The sequence below is a fragment of the Oryzias latipes genome, chromosome 7, assembly GCF_002234675.1.
Source record: "Oryzias latipes chromosome 7, ASM223467v1".
Classification (NCBI taxonomy): Eukaryota; Metazoa; Chordata; class Actinopteri; order Beloniformes; family Adrianichthyidae; genus Oryzias; species Oryzias latipes.
The window spans coordinates 25,220,569-25,245,444 of record NC_019865.2 but is presented as its reverse complement, the minus strand read 5'-3'; the positions used below and the strand labels follow the sequence as shown (position 1 = coordinate 25,245,444).

Below are 24,876 nucleotides of genomic sequence, written 5' to 3'. Positions count from 1 at the left end.
TTCTTTTTGTATCGGAGTAACACATAGCGCCATATATAGTACGCCATTTTGTAGTGCTGTCCAAATCTACAATTCCAATATCGAGTGCCCTAAAAACTTCTAAAAAGTCTCTACGAAAGTCCATTGGCGTTGATTGGCAAACATGGACCACAATACATTGCGTTTATACAATTTTCCCAAAGAACACATATTTAAATGTATTTTGTTTGATAAAATATCAACATTTTCATCTTCATAACACAATTGATTCATAAATGGTCATCAAAACGCTCATATCAATGAGATTTTCACTTCGTGTAATCGCCGTTTAAAAAAAAACAAAAGTTGTGAACATGGTGTCTGAATTAAAATCCAGGGAGCCACATAGTCCCGTAATGTATAGTTCCTTAGTAGTTAGGGTTTAGGGTGGGAATTCGGACATAGCCTATGAGTTTGGAGCTTATTTTGTATATACGGCCTGAAGAGCAAATCACAACAACAACAAATCACTCCACGCAAAGACTTTTTAAAGTTCACAATAGCCGCGGTTACATGGGCAGAATATCTTGATCGGATCAATGGTCGGGTTAAAATTCACCCGTGCACATGGGCACAGAAAACCTTTTTCCGATTAGAACAAACGTTCCCATGGCTCACACTCATGTTCGGAATGAATCATTTGGGCATGCGCAGTAGTGTAAAAATCACCCGGATGCGGATATAGGTCCCGTTGTAAACAAACCGCTTCCACAGACATTTATACAGCAGCTCGGTAACATACGAGACGATCTTCCAAACGTGCTTTTATTAATGTCATGAATATTATGAATTGCCTGTTCGCTCATCGTTATATTTAATCTGTGTGGTCAGTGCTTTTTTTGTGGAAGAATTAAGCTGGACGAAAGCTTAGGACAGACTAACACGGGCTAACATCATTAGCCTGATGGATGGACACAAAATCCAGGACCGTGCAAGAAACGCAGCAATCTGCAGCTTTCTAAGGACTGAGCAACATTTATTTCTGCTCTGAAAACTTCACACAGACCGCCCCAAAACCACTCTGTGAGCTAGCGGTTCCTCCTGAGTCCTGCTGCCGCTAACCCAGAGCGGCGGGACGGCTCGCAGTCTGAATTCTCACACACATAACAAAACAACAACAAAACGCACACGTAAAAAAGCCCCCCCCCCCGACACAAAATTATTAATCCAGCTGCTCTGCTCACTCGGGTGCCAGTGGACCTAGTGAGCGTCAGGGGGCACGAAGCGCTCCTCCTCCGAATCTCCCCCGTGAGGGGTGAAAGAGAGGGGAGAGCCAGCGGGGCGAGAGCGGAGCGGCGCTTTAACGGGGCGTCCACAGAGCAGCTGGCCGGTCCCGTATGCGCTCCAAAGCTTTCTCACAGCGAAACACCTTCTATGCGTGACGTAAACCAGAGCAGCAGTGACACACGATCGGAATGACCGTTTACATACTCCACGATCGGATAAACGATCGGTATAACCCACCTATCTCGATCGGAAAGAAATTCTGATCCGAATGAGTCTGACCGGGGCAGAGTATTCCGAACGGCGCGTTTACATGACGCATTTTCTTTCCGATCAGGCGTTCATTCCGATTACTTTTGCCCATGTAAACGCGGCTAATGACAATTAAAAAAGCAAAACCAAATATTTTCAAAAACAGCATTACATTTTAGAAAACAAAACAAATTTTCAGAAACCAAAGTATATAAAAAAAATAAATAAAATAAAAACATTTTGGAAAACAAAAGTAAATTCCAGAAACCCCCCCCCCCCCGAAATATTAGAACAACGAAACACAATGAAAAACCAGAAAATGTAGGTACTATGAGACATCGCTGATTGAATGATGACATTTGTCCATCATTTGAACCAAGAGTTTTTTGGCATGAAGCGATACTGGCGAGGTTTTTCTTTTTTTTTTAATTGGCGATGTGATTCTTAAAATGTTTTGCGTTGACTGATTAGTTGATGTGATTTGCACGTCAGGGCAAAAAGTCCTAATATCAAAGCAAACAACAAAATTTGATACTTCAGTATCAATATGTAATAGATGTTTTTATCAGGCATACTCAAAGAGTAAAAAAGTGTTAGCATACTGTTTTCTACATTAGCATGCCATGCTAGCTTCAGTATTAAGAGAAATGCCTACAATAATTGGGTATTACATTAATATTTTACTTATTGCTGTAACTAAGTGGTGTAGGGCATTAATCAACATTTTAATCATTACATGCTAAATAACTCTTCCATTACAATAAAGCATTTGCTCAAAATGTAACAGGAAGACCACAAAGAAGGAACTGATAGAAAATTACTTATACTTTTATCCAAATAAATTTTTTTCCTACTTGTCATCAGTCATTTAAAATTGTAAAATTTATTTTGACTCAAATTACAGAGTAACATTTTACTGTAAGGCTTTAAGGACAAAAACATTAGTTTTTGTGTTCCTGGTAAGCGTTTTTAATCCTCTTTCATTTGGGCCAATCCGTTCTGCAGTTGTGGAATTGGGGAATTTATTTAATCTTCTTTTATTATCATGTCTGAAGGCACACAGGAGTCAAATTTTCTATTTGTTTTTTCTAAGTAAATTGCCTATTCTTTAATTTTTTATGATCTCAACTTGCCAAAGAAATCATTCTTCTGTACTTGAACAAAAATAAAAATAAATCATTAGGAATAATCTTTGCATCATATCACCCCTGTATGGAAGTTTAAAATAATTTGTATCAGTACATGTCTACCTTTATATTCTTGTGCTCCAAAGTAATACAGGACTCATGAAATGTAATTCTGAGACAGTAACACTGTTTTAAACAACAGCAACACCTATTAGCTGTAACGTCAACCAAAAAATAACCCTAACCCCAGCTAGAATTTAATACGCCAGTAATGGAGCAACACAAAGAAAGTTTGGATGCTAAGAAAGGTACATTACTCTAAACAAGGACAGAATGACCCAGAGGAAAGCCATAAAATAAGCTTTACAGTAATAGAAAATACTGTGAGATTCTCCTGAAATTTGCTTAAAAACAAAGGTTTTGACATGAGACAGAAGAGTGTGAATGTTCTCTTCATCTTCCTTACGTATTGTTCACTATCTGGAGGCGTTCTCCCTTCCTGAAAGACAAATCTGAAGCTGTTCGAGACTCATAGTCGTACAGAGCCACAAACGTCGTCACGCCACCTGCAAGAACAAAAGAGTTAGGATTTTACCAGGAGAATCAGTGTGTTCGGTGAAACCAGCCACAAATCAGGGCCGTAGGATTTCAGAGGAACCAAGCGTCTCACCTGCTAGAGTGATTCTAGTGGAAGACGAAACAATGTTGTTGTCCACACCTCCAAAGAGGGTCATCTCTGCGTTAGAGGCCGCCGACTGATTGTTCAGACCTGTGTCGGCTGTGGGGTTTCGGTTTGGAGTCAGGGACTGCTGACCAGAATTGAGGTGATGGCTGCCAGCCCCTCCCCCAGAGCTGGGGTTACCATCGAGGCTGCGGGTTCGCTGGCCGACATCCTTGGGCTTACTCTTGGTTGCCCCCATAGCCAAACCCTTCAGCACAGTTAAGGAAAGAGAAACATCTTAGAGATTTCAGTTAAAAAATACAACAAAAAAGATGTCAAAGCACTGTAAAAAAACAAAAAAACAAACTGCATCAGAGCAATTTAAAGAAAGAAACTAGATCTATGGAAAAAACAAATCTTATCTCTTCTGCAAAAGCTTGCTACAGAAACCAGAGACAGGCTGGAGCCTGCTGCTAAATTCACAGACTCATGCAGACCACATGAAACGCATTTCCCCTCAAATAGAGAGGCAGCTGTAGCGCTTTGGTTTCTGTGCAAACAGGAGACCCACTGCACCCTGCTGGCAAACAGACATGCCTAAACGCACATGTCTCAGACACACAAGTGCAACATCCAACTTCCCAACATTTGTTATTCCACGTCGACTTCTCGTCCAGGGAGACTCTTGGACACGTTTTTGGATAGAACTGAACTGCTGCAAAGGGCAGATTTAGGTGGTGGCAGCTTTTTCTCCGACTTATGAAGTTACTTGAAGTGATGCTTTACCGCGGGGAAATAATTACACTAATCCTAGAAAATTTCAGTGAGTCAAGCCGCTGCTATAGAGGATAGATAAAACCACAGGGGGTCCAGCAGCGAATTCTAATTTCACAGAAAACACAAAGAAGGGTTGAGTAGGGGTGGCAATCCTTCTGATCGACAGTTGAGGGTGAAAGTGCAAGTGGGTAGAGTTAAGCGATCCTCCCCACCCCCTCTCTGACTGTTAACATTTGACGCCGAACTCCGAGGGGGCTAAGCATCTGTTGGATACACCAGTGCGAAAAGCTTCTCTGATCCACATGCGACAGGTTTAATCCCAAAAGAATCGGGCGACGATGCTCATATCAGTCATAGTGACAGATGACATACGGCAGAAAGAATCCAGCAATAAAAAAACACAGCATGACGCCTCACCTCTTACCAGGATGGATGTCTGTCAATGATCAACTGCATAATATCTGGGTCAAAGCTTTGATTGGCATCATTAGAAGAAAATATTGAGGGCTCAATGAGTCGGACAGTACAGATGTAGCATGTGTACCCTTTTAGACATGCAGCAAGAAAGACTAAAGGCTAAAGGACCTGCTCTGGTTTGGGTCCCCTCCAGACAGACTGGTTAATAAATCATTTGAGGAAGAGCAGAGATGGGACCTCTCATCTTCAGTTGTCTGTCAAATAAAAGCCATTACACACAGAAAAAGGCTTCCTGTCAAAGAGCATTGCCCTAATGGCCTTTGGATGGTACTTAAAAGGGGAACATTTTGGAAAAGAAGTTGGCTGTTCTTGATTTGAGAGCATTTGGGTGATATATTAGTGGTGTATTTGGGACCATAGTGGTCTGCAAATATCTCAGTGAGCAGATTTGCAGAGGATTGTGGCCAGGGGAGTGTTTTGGCAACAATCAGCGGAAAGAAATGTATCACGATACACACGTCACAATATTGTCATGATCCATGGGCCACTCCACCTTGGCACCTCAACTCGGCAGTGCAATCAGCTACTTTACTTCTGTTTGCCTGCCATTATTACGAGTTGCAGCACTTCAGTCAGTGTCAGGTTGTCTTCACTTCTGTTTGGTTGCCAAGCTCCTGAGCTGCCTTCCCATTCCAAGTTTGCTTTCCACCGGTGCTGACCTGTCGCCTCTCTAAGAAGTGTTTGGAGTTGTGAATCTGTTTTGTTCCCCACAGGTTTTCAAGAGGAGAGACTTGCTGAAAAAAAGCAAAACCCCAACAAGATAATCCTCAGTCTGTGGTCTGCCCTCATGCAGTCCTTCAGTTTCTCCTGCTGCCATGAGCATCCCTCGCACAGGACGGTAAACCCCCCGTCATTATCCACTATTGTGGTTGGACATATAACTTGCTTCTCTTGTGCAGAAACTGCTGCTCCACCTGCTGGCCTATTACCATGTTGCTCCCAGAGGCTCCCTTTTATTGTCCTACCTGAATCCCAAAATAAACCTTTTTGTGCTTTAGCCGGTTGGTTTTCTTAGGGTTCATATCCAAATCCCTGACAGATATGATGTATCCCAAGACTATCAGAGACAAAACATCCCAATTTTTGAAAGAGTGTGTTCACCTTTCTGTACATCCCGTCAGGGTTCGCCACAGGGAATCAGCTTTCACGGATTTGCATATTTGATTTCGCAAAGATATTTATGCCAGGTGCCCTTCCTGACACAACCCTGTATTGATCCGGGCTGGGGAACGGCACAGGGAGACCCAGACTTCGGCCTCCTGATGGCTACTCAGACCTCTGGAGTAAACACCAAACCGTGCTTACTCCAGACCTAAGGAAAGTAGGCAAGTAAGGAAAAAGGACATGTTTTTTTGTTTTTTGGGGGGTAAAACAATATCTGTGACAAAAAAATCTAATTAGTATAGAGAAAAGATTAAACTTTCTAGCAAATTTCCTCAGAGAAATCCTAAAATTCATCTCTTTTATTCAATTAATACGTTCTTGGTTGTTCTTTGCTCTACAACTTCTAAGAAGCCATTCCCTTATGTTGCCTCACACCAAGAAACATGAAGAAGGCACAGAAGAGGTATGAGCCTTTGAGCTCATCAGATCTATGAACGCTTTTGCCACAAGAAAAATAGACATAAATGAAGTCGCAAAGCCGGACAGGTTTGGCTGGACAATCAGGTGAATCGTGTGAGAAGAAAAAGGAAACGAGAAGCATATCCTGCTTGGAAGAAGGGAAGTCAACGATTCTGGCCTCAAACATCTAAGTTACTGTAAAAAAAAACAAAAAAAAAAAAACAACTGTCAGAGCATGAAACTCCCTGAAGCAAGGCAGGAGGATGAAGAGTGCAGAGGAGGGGGGTTGTTAATTATGCATAAGATCTTGCAATGAATTCCAAATCCCTCAAGTCTCCAGAGCTTTGGGTAATGGGAATAGTCTTTTAATATTGCTGCTGGGCATACTATTCTCCACAGAATTCTTCTGTTTTGCAGCATTTTTTCATTGGAGGAGACTAAAAAGCAATTCCGGTCCTTTCATAGCATCCTCTCACTTAAACGATGGACCAAGTGTCAGCATCTACTGTTTGAATGGACAAGAAAGTGGTATTTAATGCCAAGAATATTCTTTGGGTTCTCAAACAAAAAAAAAGAAGTATGAATCTTACCAAATCAAACCAAATCCAGAAGGCTTTGATTGTTCAGTTTGCAGGTTTAATGAAGGCTTTGCTGCAATGACGATACAAACAAACTCAGTGGATGATAGACTACAAAGAGATGGGGCATAAATAATTAAGTTGGATCAAATCATAGCTACAGTAGACTCATAGTTGAAGTTTAAAGTTCCATTTACAAATTGATCAGATTTCAATAATGCTACTGAGAAAATATTTACTTATTTTTTTACCCCTCAAAGCTCACAATTATACTGTTCTTGTTTTTAGGCTTAAAGAAATGTAAAAATACTACAACAAATTTATTTTCCATTCAAGTGAATGGCGCCAATTTACAACAAATGACACCTAAAGAAGCCGTTTATATACAACCAACACTGAATGAAGCAAAAATGAGACTTAATTACAATGGTAAGGATTAAAAAACTCCAACCAATTCAAAGATCCCTAGCTAAAAATTGTCAAAAATAGTAAACTCTAAGTAGGTTTTGATTGTTTTCACACATGGTGATCTCAGACACAAACTTAAAGACTGAAAACTGCGTCACACAGGCACTACGAACATTTTGAACATTTTCCATGAATGAAATTTCGGTCTTTATGCGTATTTTACGTAGTTTATATTTCAGAATTGACAAAGTCTTTTTTTGGTAGAGGTGAAACGTTTTCAACTTTAAAAACCAAGTCCACATGACAATTTTTAAACCTACTACTGCAATTGAATCAACCTGGATGAATGAGAGTCTTCACAAACGTAGTTTATATACAATTGTTACATAAATCGAATGCAATAGTGCGTGAATTTTGCGAGATACATACGCAAATTTGGGGCTTCCAAGACTGTACCATGTATGTCCCTGTATGTCTAATGGACTTTTTACACGTGTACCAGCGATGTAAAACTTTTATATTGCATTTAGGGTGTACACATCCCGTTAAAATTATTTAATTGATGCACGAATCACTAATAAATTGCTTAAAAACATGTTTTTTGTGTGGTTTCTTCGTACTTCTTCCATGTCTTTATCATGGTTCATTCACGATACATCTGTGAAAATTTCACGTAAAGACCTAAACTTTTCTCCCTTTCTCCGCGTATATTCTAGTTTTAATCGGTGCAATATGAGCAAAATGTTTGTAGTGGCTGTGTGACAGGGGCTTAAAAGCTGCCCTTAAAAAAATGAAAAAATGCGCAGTTCCAAAAACTGCTCTACAAAAGGCAGTGTTGCAAAGCATTAAAATTGACCAAAAACAAGAAATAAAACAGCTAAACCTGGTAGTCCACCGACAAGTACTTTACTTAAACAGCATCTGCACCTCCTCACTGCAACATGTTCACTAACGCACAAATGCTTTTGTTGCTCGTACTGGTCCGCTTCTGACTTATCTCTGGTTAGGAGCTTGTGCAGTCAAACTGAAGTGAACTGCACCAGGGTTCACTTGCAAGTGAACTGAGACATCTGTGCATTTAAATGACCAGCAGGTTACACTGGAGTGCTCTACATGAAATCCCCAAATGCTGAGAGTGTAACTGAGAAAAATAGAAACTGATAGGAATGGAAAGAAACTTCCCACAACCCCCCCACGAGAAATACTTCACATTTCTTAACAAGGTGTAGTTCAGGAATTTACGCTAAATTACTCCACATTTTGCTATAGCTACACTGCCTGTGCTTTACTCTGTAAATCACCACTACATTTTTTTTTTTGTAAATCAAGATGTTTTTTAAAACCTTTTTATGAGATAAATAAATAAATGGAAATAACTGTAATCTAACTGATACTAGATGGAATTTTTACTTGTGAATGGATAAAAATTATATTAGCTAGAGTTTAGATTCTGTTTGGGTTTGGACTGATTTGGATGGAAAAAATGTAAAAATATATAGATTATTGCGATGTGCATTGGAAACATTCGTCGTGTCCATAAGTCGTTTAACTCTGCCAACAAACAATGATGACTCTTTTTCATTTAATCAGACTCTGACAGATGAGCCTGATAAGCTGAAAGGCAGAGGTTCCGGATGAGGACGGTTCCTGTGAAATGAAGCGATGCGCCTCTGAACCCTGTTGGACATATCCCACACACTGTAACCGAGACAGATTAACATTAAGTTGCCGCGGGCAGGCCTCCTCCGCAAGCCCTCTTAAGAGAGCTGAGTGAGCAGCAGCTGCCAGACTACAGGAAAATACCCGCCTGTTTTTATTGCATTTACATAAGCAGTACATAATGCCTTTGCAGCAGCGTGTGCACGAGTATGCTGCTCGCATGCATTGGGCAGAGCTAAGTGGGCCACTCATGGAAACACAGCATCATTCTGGATCAGCGTCCTGAGGATGCTCACGTTCGTCTTAACGTTCAAATTACCGGGGAAGCGGAGGGAGAAAGGGGCTTTTGAGCTCTCAGGTCACGAGTTTGCCAATTCTACCATAATCCAGCGCTGCTTGTTCAATCCAGATTATCAACATCCGCTCCCAAATCGAGTTCGCCAAACGCAGCACTGACATTCCATCTGTGCCCTGTAAACTGAATGGGTGTTGCACTGACAAAACCAGACCCACCGGTTTAACCAAAACTGCTGCTGCCGCTAGCCCTTCAACACATCCCTACACAAGAGAAGAGCACAGAAAGACTGGTTTCTGATTCCGAACAAACACTGGAGATGGAGCCTTGCTGTAACGTCAACAAACATGAAGGCAGGAAATGGCCGTTTGGGTTTGTTTGCACATGTTCACTGTCCCTTTCCATGTTAAACAGACACCTCCTGTTTCCTTTTGTGTTGATTATTACAAAGTGTTAAGCTGGAACAACACATGGAAGTCCATAGTTGCCTAAAAACCAGTGTTCCTCTATGTAAACAACCCCCCCACATCACCACCAGCACCACCTTCATAGCAGGAGTCCGCTGAGTCCTGCATAAAGTGTGTACAAACTCCCCCGCCCTGCACACCCATCACGGGCGGACACAGGGGAGAGGGGGGTGGTGGAGTCAATATTTACGCTGCATGCACACATCCACTCAGCAGACCCGGCTGCAGCCGTGGAGGTGATTCCAGGCATTCCACAGAGCAACACGGTGCACATTTGCAGAGGAGCTGCACACAACGCCGTCTCTGCCAAAAACCCCTCCGAGAGCGCCGCGTGCCTGTCTGATGAAGAAAGAGGCCAGATTAGCTGGAATCTGGGACTCGTGCAAGAGACACCCGTCACTCATTTGCCAGAGCAAATGAAACAACGCGCTGTGGGATGAAGCCAGACAGACAGGAGGAACATGTGAGGTCATCCGGTGAACGGTTTATGTTTTCTGCTATGCTTGCCCCTATAAAAACAGGACGCTTATTAATTTCCACCAGCCTCCAAGGAGCCTACAGTGGTTTGGGCTTCTATAATAGGATCAGGGGCCGGGGGCCCTTCTCCCCTTCACTTAGCAAAATGTACATATTTCTCTGCAGCAGCATTGTTTTAGACAGGAGGAAAAGAACAAAATCCTTGTGATTGCATTGAGCCCCGTCCAATCAGGCCTTAGACTCCTGACATCTCTCTCCTGGTGGACCCGAGCGACTGGCCTGATTTACTCTGGTCCGTCTGTAGTGCGTCTCCCGTGCGTTGTGCGGGGGATCCGTCAGTTAGTTTACATCGTCTTTGTTGGGTCGCTGGATCAACACAACGGAGATGGACAGTCAACAGGTGGACCAGCCTCCATGCTTACCCTATAAGCTGTATAAAAGGACTGGACTGAGCGCATGTCACATCACCCATAGAAGAATGCCTTACTTCCAGCTTCAGCGATTTGAAACCAATTCAGTCGCTATATTTCCACGATGCGTGATTGGAATATGTTATGCTACAAGTACGCATAACATATTCAGAGCAAGTATGTTATGCCGACTTGTGTCAATGGTCTCGCACCGCCATTTTGGAGCCAGATGACAGTGATTGGTCCGAATCATCTGAGTCAAGGTTTCTATGGCAACTACTGTCGCCAACCAGGAGTGAGCATGTTCAATGTCCACACCCCTTCCACTAATGGCGGTTCAGGAGAATCTGTCAATAAAACATTCGAGGTAGGGTCCACATGATTTTACTGAGGCATCAGATTGGTCAGTTTATAACTTGAATTTTCAAGAAGGTATAAAAGAGCAAGAATGGTTATTCTGAATTATAGAGCAATTGACTTTTACAGTAGCTATTTACTGTATTATGACTCACTGCAGGAAGAAATGACCTAAATCCAAATTCACAGCAGCTTAAAACAGCATGAATGACATAAATCTTTTACTTTAATCGGAACCTTGTGTCAAATTCATTTTAAGAGAAGACAAAACCTTCAAAGCTGCATTTCTGGATAAAACATAAACTGCATCCACTGCTGATTTCATAAGACTGGTGAATTGTGAAATCTTATTATTTGGTCATTTAGGGAAAATTTTAAATCTGTTTTATGGACAATCTTTAGGTAAATATTTAACCCTTTAACACCTGAGCTTCAGCGTTGACATTATTTAAACAACCATAAATCTTCAACCATTAACACAATTTCTGTCATTCCAATGGATTCTGATGGTGATAAGGCAGCTTTCCGCTGATATACAACAATTTACAGCAGTGATGTATTTACACACCCAATGTAAATCAGCTGATTCTGATAGGGATAAGCAACACATTTCTCAGCGTCAGGATCTTTTGGACTTACAGAAATTATGTTAATGGTCAAAGAGTTACGGTAGTCTGAAGAGCTGGTTTTATTTGCCGTTGAAAGTGACAGCTCCAGTAATAAAGACTTAACGCAGCTCTCTGTAATATGTCTCTACTTGGGTACAACATATTTGGTGATGACAGATTTATTCTCAGAAAAAACAGAGCAGTTTCATCGTGCTGAATGTAGAAAAATGGAAAAAGGCCAAACCTTAATGGAGACTTTTTCCCCCCCTGAAGAGAACACACTTTGGTGTTTTCCATCTTTCCGGTTCGGCTCGGCAACAATTTTATATACTGCAGCCACGTCACCGTGGGACAGATCTGAACATGTCAAACCGAAAAAATGTAATCTTTTCCACTGATACACGCAGTGAATCCACTGTCACAGTTTCCATCAGTCACAGGGGAATTCTACCTGCAAGCACGATTTTAGTCATTCTGATTTTTTTACAGTGCGGTCACCTTTTATCTTAGCTCTCGTCTCAGTGACTGTTATACTGCAGACTTTTCACCTGCTCTGATTTCAAATACTGGGTGTGGCAGCTCCCAGTATTTGATGACACAAACACAGGAAGTCCATGTATTCAAACCTTGGATTTTCTTTTTGCAAACTACCAAGAATCATCTTATTTTGACAACCAACCGTCGGTTTTTGGTTGATTAAAGTAAGTCGGTGGTGAGGTTTTTCTTTGAGCTCATTCTCTGCTTTTGTGTCACTTCCAACAGCAGATTTGATTTTTTATTCCACATGCAGATGAGATCTGCAGCATTTGTTCAATCACTCATATTGACTGTATATGGACTAAGTGACCCCTCCCCCCTCGCATTCCAAACAGGAAGTACCTGCTGGTTGCAAAAAGCCAAAATCCCATACTTCTATCGAAAAGCGCAAAATTTTTGCTGTACTGAAAGTTTTTCGCGTCATAAACTGACCAATTAAATGTTTCTAAAAACACACGTGGTCACATGTTAAACGTTCGAAACGTTTGAATGATAGATTCTCCTGAGCCCGCTTTCCAGTGGAAGGGGTGTAGCCTTCTTACAAGCTTGCTCCTGGTTGGAGAGAGTGGTTGGCATAGATGCGATGCCTCAGACCAGTTCAGACCAATCATTTGCTGATGACGTCTGCCTCCAATGTAAAGGCGATTCATATCACAAAAAAAATGGTGACCGAATCAACATAATTTGGTTGGATCCTGAAGTAAGCCATTTTTTATGAGAGACACAACACTTGCTCGCCCATTAACAGACAATGATGACTCAGAGACCAATAAGTGGAACCCCTTTGCTGACTCAAACGCCAACAGTAAAAAGCAGTTAACTAGATTTACTATTAACATACTATGGGATGTCCTCCCACATAAGGCATGAAATGACATCATTAGGTTGGATCCAGAAGTCAAATATTTTCTATAAAGGACGCCCATTGACTGTGAATGTGAGATGGCTAGCTCCACCAATGCAAGTTATTATAGTGCTAGTCATTAACTGGCCAATCAGATGCTTCAATAAACAGATGTGGTCTCACTTCAAACAATGGGAACATTTGATTGACAGATTCTCCAAAGCCCCCATTCAAATGGTAGGGGTGTGGCCTTCCAACAAGCTAACTCCTGATTGGCAAAAGTGGTCGCCATAGAAATTATTTCTGACTGACTTGGAACCATCACTGCTCACTGACGATTTCTGGCTCCAACATGGAGGCGTTCATATCGCAAAAAAATGGAGACTGAATCAACTTAGTTTTATTGGATTCTGAAGTAAGCCATTCTCTATAAGTGACGTCACACTCACTTGGTCCAGTTTTCATTTATAGACAATGATGACTCAGAGACCAACAAGTCCAACCCCTTTGCTGACTCAAACGCCAAAAGTGAGAAACTAGTTTTTACTAAACTTACGACTAACTGTCTTTCGGATTTCCTCCCACATGAGGCTCAAATCCTTTCGATCTGCACCCTGCTCTCAGCCGCTCGTCTAAATATGGTCATTATATGAGCTGAAATTATTAACTCAACTGGAGCCACGAAGGAGAGGGAGGTTGGGAAGAGACGCTGAAGATAATCCGCAATCTGCTCTCCTCCTCCAACCCCCTGCCTTCTATAGAATACTTCCCGACGCTTGCAGTCAATCTCCATTCACTATTTGAGTCGTTTTTCGCTTCCAACCAAACAAAAGCTTTGATGTGTCAGCTGAATGTCACACAGGTTAAAAGATGCTCTGAAGATCTGGAGGAGGTGTGCAGGAGCAAATGGCAAAATCAGAAAAAAAAGAAACGTCAACCAGAGAGGACTGACAAGCCATTGAAGAGCACGCGGGCTACGGGGAACTGAAGCGCTGCGGCAGCACCACCTCAGATTCACCCCCTCTCATCACATTTCAAAGAAGCAGCATTTTAGCTGCTCAATTCCACAGAGACTCCTGTGTGCCTCGTGCCTCAGTGAGCCAGAGCTTTTTTAGGGCATCTATCGTTTAGCTTCTCATCTGCACAGCAAGGGGGGGAAATAGGGACCCCTGCAGCTCTAAAATCTAAAGCAGAGTCCCACCTGAGGAAGAAATTACACATATATATTTAGGTTTTATGAAACAAAGTCAAGCTTCTAGCCTATGCAACCTTAAATAACTGAGTAAATTCTCCCTTTTTTTGTTTTCTTCATACTTTTCTTCAATTTCTGGTTTGATTTCTGAAGTTTGTGGAAAATCCTTTTGGCACAGTGCTGTGAAACTCCTTTCACTGAGTTGAGGACTTCTAAAACCTATGTTCCTGTTTGAAATTGTTGTAGAGAACGGCTGCAAGATCCAACCTTAACCAATGGAAACTAAATTAGATCAAATTATCAAACTTCCACCACCATGCTTGGCTTTTCAATTGAAAAATTTGTGTAGATGAAGTCTTTGTTTTTGCCCCAAATGGCGCAGGAAATCAAAGTCAAGCATTTCCACTTTGCTCTCGTCTGTACAAAAGACACCTAACCCTTCAATACCTTCAGTGTTTACGTTCTTTTTACAACCGAAACTCTTCAACCGTTTATATAACAAACGCAAGTCCAGCGCTTTCTGAAGTGGAGAAAAGCACCGAAATGCAACACTTTACAGTAGTGAAGTGCTTACGTGATCAATGGAAATCAGCTGATTCTGTTGCAGAGAAGAGCATCTTTGCACCGTTATGCAACACTTTACGTTAGCAAAATGTTGCACATCAGTGCGAAGCGATATGAAGAGACGCTTTTCTCTGCTCAGCTTATTCATGTTGATCGTTTAAACCATCAAAGAGGTACAGCATGTCAAAGAGCGTGTGTTATTTATGTGTTGCTGACAACATTATTCCACATTCCACTGTGTTTTCATTGTTAGGCGACATTGTGATTTATTTGTTCCAGCTGTAAAACTGTTACAAATTTATTGTTCTTCAAAAAGAGACAGTTTTTTCTATACCATACTTATGGTTTCTTGCAGCTGTTCCATAATAATCTCTATTATTTTGATTGGTAACTAATGCCTGTTGAGACGAGATGAGGCTCTTGACTAATTCTTATACTAAAAAAAAAAAAATCTACCTTTGGGGCCACGTTTTTGCTGATGTTCCAGCAAACACAATTTTCTTTTCGAAGATGTTGCATTAACAAACATTTATCATAGAACCACACATTTGCTGAACAACGACTGTGGCTGTAAGATTTAACTTACTTAAAGTTAAGTCTAAGTTGGTGTTTGTTATTTCTAAATTAATCTAAAGCGATGGGATGAGAACTAATTTTAACATTTTTTCTTAGATCTCATTAAATAAAATACTAAATAGAGTAATCAAAACATTTATAAAAGCTTATAACACATTCATTGACTTTGATTTAAACTCACAATTTACCGTTTTCTTCTCAGTATGACCCCAGATATCTGGAACTCTCAGAGCATAATTATCTGGGAAAAACCCAGCAAAGTCGGCTGTCTCAGCACACACCCAGAGAAATCTGTGTCTGCTGTAAGAAAATGCTGGGAAGAAGGTTGGAGTCTATCGAGATCCTCAGAAAGTTTGTGGGAAGATCCAACAGAGATGTGCATACCAGCCAGCAGTGGATGCAGTTTATTGTTCCTTAATGATGTAATAGACCAGAGGTTTGGTTATTTTGTGCTACTTCATGGAGACTATCTTCAAGAACACATTACCACTGACTGTATTTGAGAACTGGACGGAGTGACCCCTCCCCCCAGCATTCCAAACAGGAAGTACACGCTGGCTCCAGTGAGGCCAAAATTCCATAGACTTCTATTGAGAAACAAACAACTATTACTCAGTCTATGTTATTTCAGTTAACATGTTCTAGCTAATCATAATTTCAATTTTCACAACAAGGCAACATCTGTATCATGAAAAAAAGCAAATGAATTGGCTTCCCTTTGTTGGAGCCAGAAGTAAGCCCTTTTCTACGGGTGACATCACACTACCTCAGTCCAGTTCACATATACAGTCAATGATCAGCAAAGACCTCGATTTATTACAAAGCTGCTTTTCAAAATCAGGAAACGGTTAAATTATCCAAATGTTTGCTAAAAATAAAACCACTAAAAAAAAGAACAGGTTTGCTTGAAATGAGCAGTTTCAGTAGAGTTCTGTCTTCAAAATCACCTGGAGTGAATAAGTCTTTGTTAAGATCACTGTTCCACCTTTACCTTGTACCAAATATAATATAATTTCTTAGTGATGTGTTCTAACGAGCACTTGAACATAGTTTTAGCTAAAGCCTCTGAAATGAAAATACTTTTGATGCGTTTACAGAACCATCCTCCTCAATCCGGAGGGTTCCACTTTTAAAATTAAGCCAATAAAAAGCCAGCTGTCGTGATATAACCAATCAGGAGAGGCTTGTCTTTAAGATGGACGTGTTATCACACTTTATCCATAACGTTTCTGCTGTAAATTTATGTGACCATGTTAGCAGCTTGTGAGGACCAAAACATTTGGACACACATCCTTTAAAGTCCCTCTCCAATATTCTTGTGATCCACTTTTTTTGGCCAAAATAGAAAAAAAGGTCGTTTTCTAGGACAGTCTCTGCAGAGCAACTTTAGTTCATTAGATATTTTGCCTCTAAGTTGTGGAGGGACTGTTGGCAAAGAGCAACCCCACCTCCTGATTCACAACGATTTAAATTCAAACGATAATATTAATATTTGTCCTCAATCATGAGAAAAATGCTACAAGCACATGTTAAAAACCCGATTCTCATCAGAGTAGGTCTTTAAAGAATATAACAATATCATATATTATAATAAAGAAAATTTTTTTTAGTATTCATATCAACTAAAAGCACAAAGCGTGAGTATAACAGGCGGTCCAGGTGAGTCAGGAGCAAATTGTAGCATTTGTGGCTTTCCTGCAGGCAGCAGTGTGGCTGAGCTAAGTCATAGCTGTGGAATGCAGAGCAGAGAACAAGGCGAGTTGGAACTGCTCACCTGCTCTGACAGCCCGGAGCAGGAATGTGTGAGGAGCAGGTAGAGACAGTCAGTCCAGGTTGTTGTTCCGATGCATACAGTGGCCCCAGGCTACACATACAACCCGCCCCCAAACTTTCCCTTTCTGCAGCCTGTCAGACTGCAGGGAGATTATAGCAGGTAGGCCTGGACAAGGAATCACAAATGTATCCTCATCGTGATACCAGCCTGTTGTTGGAAGCTCATCCGTAATGGATAAATTGTTACTTTACATGTTTACACACATGCTCTCATGGCAGCTTGAAGTATTTAACAGGTCAAATACCAATCATGACAACCCCCTTCACATCCCTAACCAATCAATTGAAGCCTGCCTCTTATGTAGACGAGACTCATTTGGAGTATAACTTGTGTTGACTTTTATTTAAATAAAATAATGTATTAGTTGTTTTTTGTTTTGCTATTTTTTCATGTATTCCAAGTCAGAATTTTTACCATTAATATCAGTTAATGCCCCCTACAGAGGCCTCAACCAGTGAATGAGGAGCAGACCCTGCTTAGGTTGGACTCAAAGGCTTTTGTAGTTCTTCGTCGTCAACTGACACACATTTCTGTCCTCTCCTGTTTTAGTCTTTATAGTTTCATTTTTACTAGTGAGGCTGCTGAATATTTGAGGATGGATACAATCACAGGCGCTTCCAAATCTGTGCCAGCTCTTTCTGCCTTCCTCCAGCTGCTGTGGAAACTCTCACAGTGGAGTCCTGATCGCAGCGCTGATCCCTGCTTCATCAGAGATAGACAAATAAGAAGGGTGGACATGCATTAAAATATTAAAATGCCTTTGTGTCACGCTTCATCGTCCAAACATAACTGCTCTCTGCCGTAACATTTCCATAACAGATTGCAGGGCAGAGCCCCCCCCCCAACACAAAAATGATTTCCTCCATTTCTCTTTAACCAGCCTTTGTTCCGAAGGCCCTGATTTCAATATTCAAATCCCGCTCGGCGGCGGGGTGAAGCTGTGAACGCCGGTCGGTCTGATAACGCTGCTCTTTTCTGCTAAGAGAGGTCCTGCTCTGCAGAACATCTGGTCCTTCATTAGAAACCCCAGCTCAGGATTACAAACGCTGACAGACTGGTGGCCCAGACTCGCTGCAGACGCCTTTCAAAGTGGAGATGAACACGGTAACTGCAAGGCGAGACAAAAATGACAGGATTCCTGAGTATTACAGGTTCAGCACCTAACAATCAAACGCCGGCAAAGAATCAGGCAGACCGTAAGGCACCAATGGTGCAGCGAGTCAAAGCTGACGGAGAAAACCAAAACATTTGGCAAAACCCGAACTGCATCAGCGTTTAAGCAAATAACACTTAAGCTACTCACACACACACCCCTGAGCAATGCGTGTTCCAGCGGCAACTTCCAGTGGAAAGTCTATGTAAACACATGTAAACGTGTGCTTGGGGTTTTTTGGGGCGTTTTTACAACAGTTTTCGAGCTCTCCATCCAAAATGCCCGGCTCCTGAACCCATGTTGCCAGCTAAACCAGGTCGAACTTTGACCAATCAGGGACTCGGATTTGGTGGTGACATAGGGAGCAGGTGGTGCAGCTCACCAAACTCAGAGCGTAGCTGGTTTATCTGGTGAACCCAGACACGGCGATGAGCCCGACGACATCTGCGTTTGTTTTTAAAATAAATATATGCCAAGGCCACTCTCCTGACATGATGGTAATCCATATTTGCCATGGCGACGGCGCTTTGCACCACGCCTCTTCCAAATGTAGGTGGTGGACATGCGCTGGTAAAAAGTAGAAAAAGAAGAAGCCCCTCCCTGCTTGTCCAGTGTGAACACCATGGGCTGAATGTACACATGTACGTACACACCAGTGTGCAGCTTTACTGTGCTACTATTGTAGGTCTGGTATGAAGCTACTTCATCTTTGAAGAAGAGGAACCAGAACTGTGGGCTGCACAATGGTGTACTGGTTTCAGTGAGAAAGCCCTGGTTCCGGTCCCACTGACCCTTCTGTGAGGAGTTTGCATGTTCTCACCGTGCATGTGTGGGTTTTCTCCAGGCTCTTCGGTTTCCTCCCACAGTCCAAAAACATGTTTATTGTTTAATTGTTGACTCTAAATTGTTCCTAGGTGTGTAAGTAACTATGCGTGTGGCCGTATATCCCACCTTTACCCACCAGTAGCTGGGATAGGCTCCAGCAACCCTACAGCTGGTTCTGAAGATGGATGGAACCAGGAGTGAAAATGGTTCCACAGAAGTTCATAAGAAAACAAAGATGACGTGGTTTTCAGAGGATTAGAAGTGAATATCTAAAGCAAAGGCTGTCCAATCCCAGTCCTTAAAGGCCTACATGAATGGTATGCTAATCACATCAACAAATTACTCAGTGGAAAAAAACTAGTAAAGATCTAAATTAAACATTAAAACAAAAGATAGATAAAACGTTATTAATCTTCCAAGGGAGAAATTCAGGAATGAATGATATGATATGTAATGTATGAAATATGAAATGATAATAAAACAACATCACATTTTAGAAATAAAAACCAAAATGTGAAAAAATAAACATTTTTGCGGAAAAAAAAGGAATTTCTAGAAATCAAAATGAAATGTAAAAAGAAATAAAACAAAATAAGAAAATGATGCTGTTTGAGGTTTGAAGAAGGGAGAAAGCAGAAAAAGGTTTCGGCCAAACGTTAGTATAGAGTCGATTGATCAATCACTGAAATTTTGCAGTGGGTGTGGCCTAAATCTTGGTGAACAAAAGTCATCCTCCAATCCAATTTTCCGTTTTTGTATCACTTTCATCTTGAGTTCTGGAAATTGCTTTTGTTTACCGAAATGTTTAATTTTTTATTTTGTTGTTTTGGCATTACGTTTTAGTTTTCTGGAATTTTGTTTTGATTTCCAAAAATGCTATTTTTTGTTTGTTTTGCTTCTTTCGTTGGGATCTTTGATATGTTTTTGCATTAGGTGATTTGTTGGTGTGATTTGCACTTCAGGGCCACCGTACTGGAGGTGAGTCCGGTAATCACCTCCAGTTGGGGCAGAGACAATCTAAAAAAACAATTTGGACACCATCTTTCGTGGGCTGAGGTTGACCGTTAAAAGATGGCCGATCATGTGACACATCAGCATCACAAAAGAAAATCTGCCACCAGTTCTAATCATTATTTGTATGTTGTAAGTTTGGCACTTTTCTTTTTTCTAGCATCAGAGTAAATGGAGACTGACTTTCTTAAAAAAACCCTCTAACTGACTTACCTGGCTCCAGTTGCTTTCTGTTTTCAGCACAAGCTTCAACCCGGAAGTCAGCTAGCTGCACCATGTTTTAACTCAACAATGGGAATACCATCTGATTACTCTGTCGTTATCCTGAACCACAATCTGTTATTTTGCTTGAAGACTGGAGCTGCACATGCAAATCCAGAGACAGTGATGATAAATCAGAAATCTGGATGTGCCGGGGATGGCGGACCAGTGCACCTCTGGTTAAACTGGACTTCTCCCTAAAATTACATTTATACTTTATAGTATTTTAGATAAAGACCATGAAAGGCTGAGATTCATTCTATCGTCTTTAGTTACCTTTGTTTTAAGGTTTTGGAAGACGTTTCATGCCGCAGTCGTAGTGGTTTTACTAGTTTATGTGAAAATAACAGCTGCCGGAGAAAATCAAAGAAGGAGAAAAAAAATTGTTCAAGTCAGGAGATCATGTGGGGAATCCGGCATTAAACGTCTGCCATCAATTTGACCCAAAGCGCATTGTTGATAAACTCCATATGTGAGAGTTTTTGCAGGAATTAGGATAAATAAAAAGCAGAATTTCTACTTTTATAATGAATGAATATAATGAACATGTCAGTTCAGGCTACAGTGACTCCCAGAGCAAAGAGAACATGGTGTTTTTTTGAAAGAATGAAGGATCTGGGGGTGGGTGGGGGGTGTAGATGTACACGTTTCCCAGCATCCCATCCTTCTGACTGGGCTCCCACAGCTGCAGCGACACAAAAGCATCCTTCTAAAATGCCAAAGATGCTTTTTCCTGTCACAAGAAGAGTGTGTGGAGCGATGGAAACGAGGGTGTGAGGGGCCATCGCTTTTCCACAGAGACAACAGTGGTGGGATTGAGCAGAGATGGGCGGCCTAGGTCACCCTGGCCCGCTCCCAGAGCCCGGCCACAGGAAGCGGTCTGGGATCCTGGGAGGACACAAACCCTGCTCTGTTTGTCCGCATCAAACCACTATCAGATACTTCATTCAAAAGTCCAGGCTCCTCTGATATGGGGGGGGGGGGTTTAGTGGCGACTGTTCAAGCAGCGCGCAAGCGAACTATAAAGAGGGACGTGTGAGCGAAGTCCAAAAACACATCCAAACTGGGCCAGTGAGGGATGGATATGGACGAAAAACAGGAGTGAACAGGTGGAGCTGGCATTCCCACACTCAGCCATATGGCCTCATGTACGCGGGACACTAATTAGGATCAAATCTGGACCGCAGCGACAGACGTTTAGAGTCCATAACATCAAAAATTCAAAAGCCTTAGTCAACGGGAAGCCACATGCGAGTTTGGTCCTCTTGTGATTCTTTTTGGGGAGTGTCACATCCCTCTATCCTCCTGACTACCGGAGAAAAGACAATTTAGCTAAATCCACCAAAAAGTACAACTCCCAGAGCTCCGCCACTTCCCAGTTGGTACCACTAAAAAAGCCCCAAATGTCCTTTGTAGATACTAGCGATGCAACGATACGCTTTCTTCAAAATCGAGTTCCAGCCTTGTTTTTTGGGTCATGGTTTTGTTTTGGTTCCATTATGATGTTTATTACAAAACAACAACGAAAAATTAGAAAAATCCTTTTTTAATTTGCTAATAAGCAAGTATCAATGACAAAATGCACCAGGCTTATACACTAACCCTGGTGTAATGTAATACCATAATAAATACTAAATACTTTCAACGTAGACCTAAATGTATCAATTAAGGACGTTCAATACACTTCCCAGACGATTCGGTTCAACGGTGTAACACATGGTTCTGTTTAAAACTGAGAGATGGGACAGGTACCAAAAAGAGTTCATTCAGTAATACGCAGTGGTAGGGAGGTATTCCGGTTTAGAAGTGTCCACTACAAAAGGACAAATCAGCATTGTTAGTAGTTTGGAGGACACAGGCAGAATGAGAAGAGGTTTGATGGAACGGCTCTTCTCGTTGCAAGGAAAGTTCTGCAAACATCGCTACATGTTACAACCTAAATATCAGAGGGATTAAAGACTAATTTGTTCTGAAAACGATGGCTTAGTTTGAGCATTGGCAGCTGCTCTGAGAGCCAGATGTGGCTCATATGTCATAAGCTGACTTTGATAGGACCGAAGCCAGTCCACGGGCCCAAAAAGGTTCACGAGGAGCAGATTTGGTTCACATCTAGTGATTTTTTTTCTGATTTACTTCTGAGTCAATGCGGTCCTTAAGGGCCGCACTTGGGCCCAAAATGAAATGTGTCAAGTTCCATCTTGGATATGAAAGCCAATCAATGCTCCCCTGACATCAGGGGAAAGCGGGGCACTCGCTTAAACCAAACTCGGCTAGTGGGAGTGGAGTCTGCCAGTGCTTCCTTCACGTCTGCGACCAGGTCGCCTCTGACGGCAGAAGTGACCTGTCCCGAAGCACTGGATTCGCCGCGAGCGGATCAAGCACTGATGCCGGGGCCCGGCCTGAGGCGCACACTGTGCGGGAGAACAAAGGGGGCAGTTCCGCAGATGTGCTGCCGATTAGCAAGAATTTCACCCTCAAAAGCCCCTTTCCACCGATCCCATGGACTCTGACTTTTGACTAGAAGGCATTCATTGGATTCCAAGGAGCACTAGGTCTCCTTTGTAGACCCTGAGGTCTGGAGAGCACAATGGACCGTCAACACAGCAAGCACAGAAGGTCTTTCATCTCGACTTGATGGAGGATTCTTCAAGAACATCATATGTTGGGTCACTGTCCAGAAACAGATGTGACATTAAACTCAGATGACGAAACAAAAAAGTATCTAAATCCAGGATTATATCCAACATTGCTACAATTAACAGTCAACTCAGGGCTCCGCCGCCCCAAATGCTGATGCGACTCATGAGATCGCTGTACGTTGGTGTCATAAAGTCTGTGGTGCTTTCCAAAAGATAAACTGACAGATCCAGACCGGGAGAGTGTTGCTGTGTACACTATAGACAGACTGGTGTTTTAGTCACAATATCCTTAAAACCCAGAAATCATGACGGCCTGGCTCCTTGTGCAACACTTGACCTCTGCAGATCCCATCACAGTCAGCGTTTTGACCTTTGAGTTACTGAGAACATCATGAGACCACAGTGGAGCTCCAGGAAATCTACCGTCAAAATCAGCAAAAAAGAAACAAAACAAAAAAATAAAAAAATAAACGACTTTTTGTTTTATGAGCAGTTCTGCCTAAATTTTAGAGTTGAGATCTTCCTATGGATCTGACTGTCTGTTGGAAGACCGGACCCTAAGGTGTGGTCACCAGAGGATCACTAAGAAAGAGGTCAGACTAAAGTAAAAATCTCAACAGTGGATCACTGTTGTAACTAAATACAGATGTGGAGGTCTACAGTCAGAAGACAGAGAAGTGAGGCTTTTGTCCTCAAAGACCGCGCGTGCCCACCCTCCTGAATTATTGACAACCGTGAGTCTGTCTGGCTTTGCCAGCACTCAAGTCTCGCTTCCTCACCCTGAAAGGCTGCCGGAGTCTCAGCGGCAGGACTCTCCCGTCAATCCCAGTGTCTGCTTCCGCGTTAGACCATCAACTCCTCCGCCGGACGACTCCGTTAAAAAAAAAATAGTAAGCAGAATTATTGGAGGGTGGAGGCGGATCGGTGCCTCTGCGCCGGCAGCAGCGACCCGGTTCCGGCCGGGATCAGGACGGGAGGACGCTTCGCGACCGAGGAGGCATTCTGATGATCAGAAGAGGTGCTGGAACATGGGGACACCCGGGAGTTCCGCGAGGCTCCACAGCGACACCGGGACCGGATCCGAACGGCAGAGCGGGATGAGTGAGGGGGGCGGAGACTCCCGGGGATCCTCCCGCTCTGATTGGTTTGCGTCTTTAATGCATAATTGAGCTGTGATTTGGTTGAATGGGGCGCCGCGGGGGTGGGGGGCGTGACTCACCTGACACAGGTCCAAACATGCGCGCGTGCACAGGGTTTGATGAGGTCAATACTTTCTGATTTGCACCAACTAGCACATTCTTGACGTTTTCGCTCAAAATATAAATTAATTACACCCAAAAAAGATTAAATAAAATAACAATTTCTGTTCAAGACGACGAAAAGACTCGATAAAGCTCATGCAAAGTGAAAAAAACTATAATAAATGAAGAATCTCATATTTCGGCGATCAAACCTTTTTTCTTGTTTGACACATTGCTGCCATCTAGCGTTCGAACAGAGTAAAAGCCAAACTGTTTTTCCATTTTTTTATACATTTTTTTAAAACCCCGAATTTTATGAACAATACAAACGTAAATAAGTGATCACATCTTCAACAGGATTTTCAATTTGTCATCATATTAAGTAGCAAAGGAAGAACAGTTATGCTGAAAAATAGAATGACCGAGTTGTAGTTCACCTTTTGGCAGATCCTTTCAGAGGTCAACACAGCAAATCCTCTTTCACTGATACACAGAGTCTGAAGTGAAATGACATTTGATGCAGCGGTGTAGGACCTTTGACCCACTGCATGTTCCATAGAGCACTCCACTCTGAATTACAAATTTCAAAAATCTGAAAGCCAATCAAAAAAAACCTTAATCAGGATATGTATGCTCCTTTAAAAGTACTTTTCTTCCAATTTTAAAATGGAAATGCGAATTAAATAAAGCCCGTCCGGGTTTGGCATGCCCGTTTCCTGCTCAAGCTCTCTATGAAGACGAGGTAAAACTTCCTTGAAAGCCAGAGTAAATTCAGGAAGAACCCTCGGGAAAGGCATTTCAAAGAGAGATCTCCTTTCCACAGAAGGCAGGGTGGGTTAAA

General features: G+C 42.0%; 1 protein-coding gene across 4 annotated transcripts in view; it reads right to left on the bottom strand.

Moving 5' to 3' along the window:
• Nucleotides 1-23,901, bottom strand: part of LOC101164480 (proto-oncogene tyrosine-protein kinase Src) — a 39,721-nt gene extending 15,820 nt beyond the window's left edge. For 2 of the 4 annotated variants that reach the window (XM_011477600.3, XM_011477601.3), the window contains exons 1-3: nucleotides 23,574-23,901; nucleotides 3,292-3,550; nucleotides 3,088-3,187 (exon numbers count right to left, since the gene is read on the bottom strand). In XM_011477600.3, the coding sequence (XP_011475902.1) occupies nucleotides 3,088-3,187; nucleotides 3,292-3,541 (350 nt within the window). In that variant the 5' untranslated portion in view covers nucleotides 3,542-3,550; nucleotides 23,574-23,901. The remainder of the gene's footprint in view (nucleotides 1-3,087; nucleotides 3,188-3,291; nucleotides 3,551-23,573) is intronic. The other 2 variants (XM_011477602.3, XM_004071000.4) reach the window with 1 other exon arrangement.
• Between the last annotated feature and the right edge of the window lie 975 nt (nucleotides 23,902-24,876).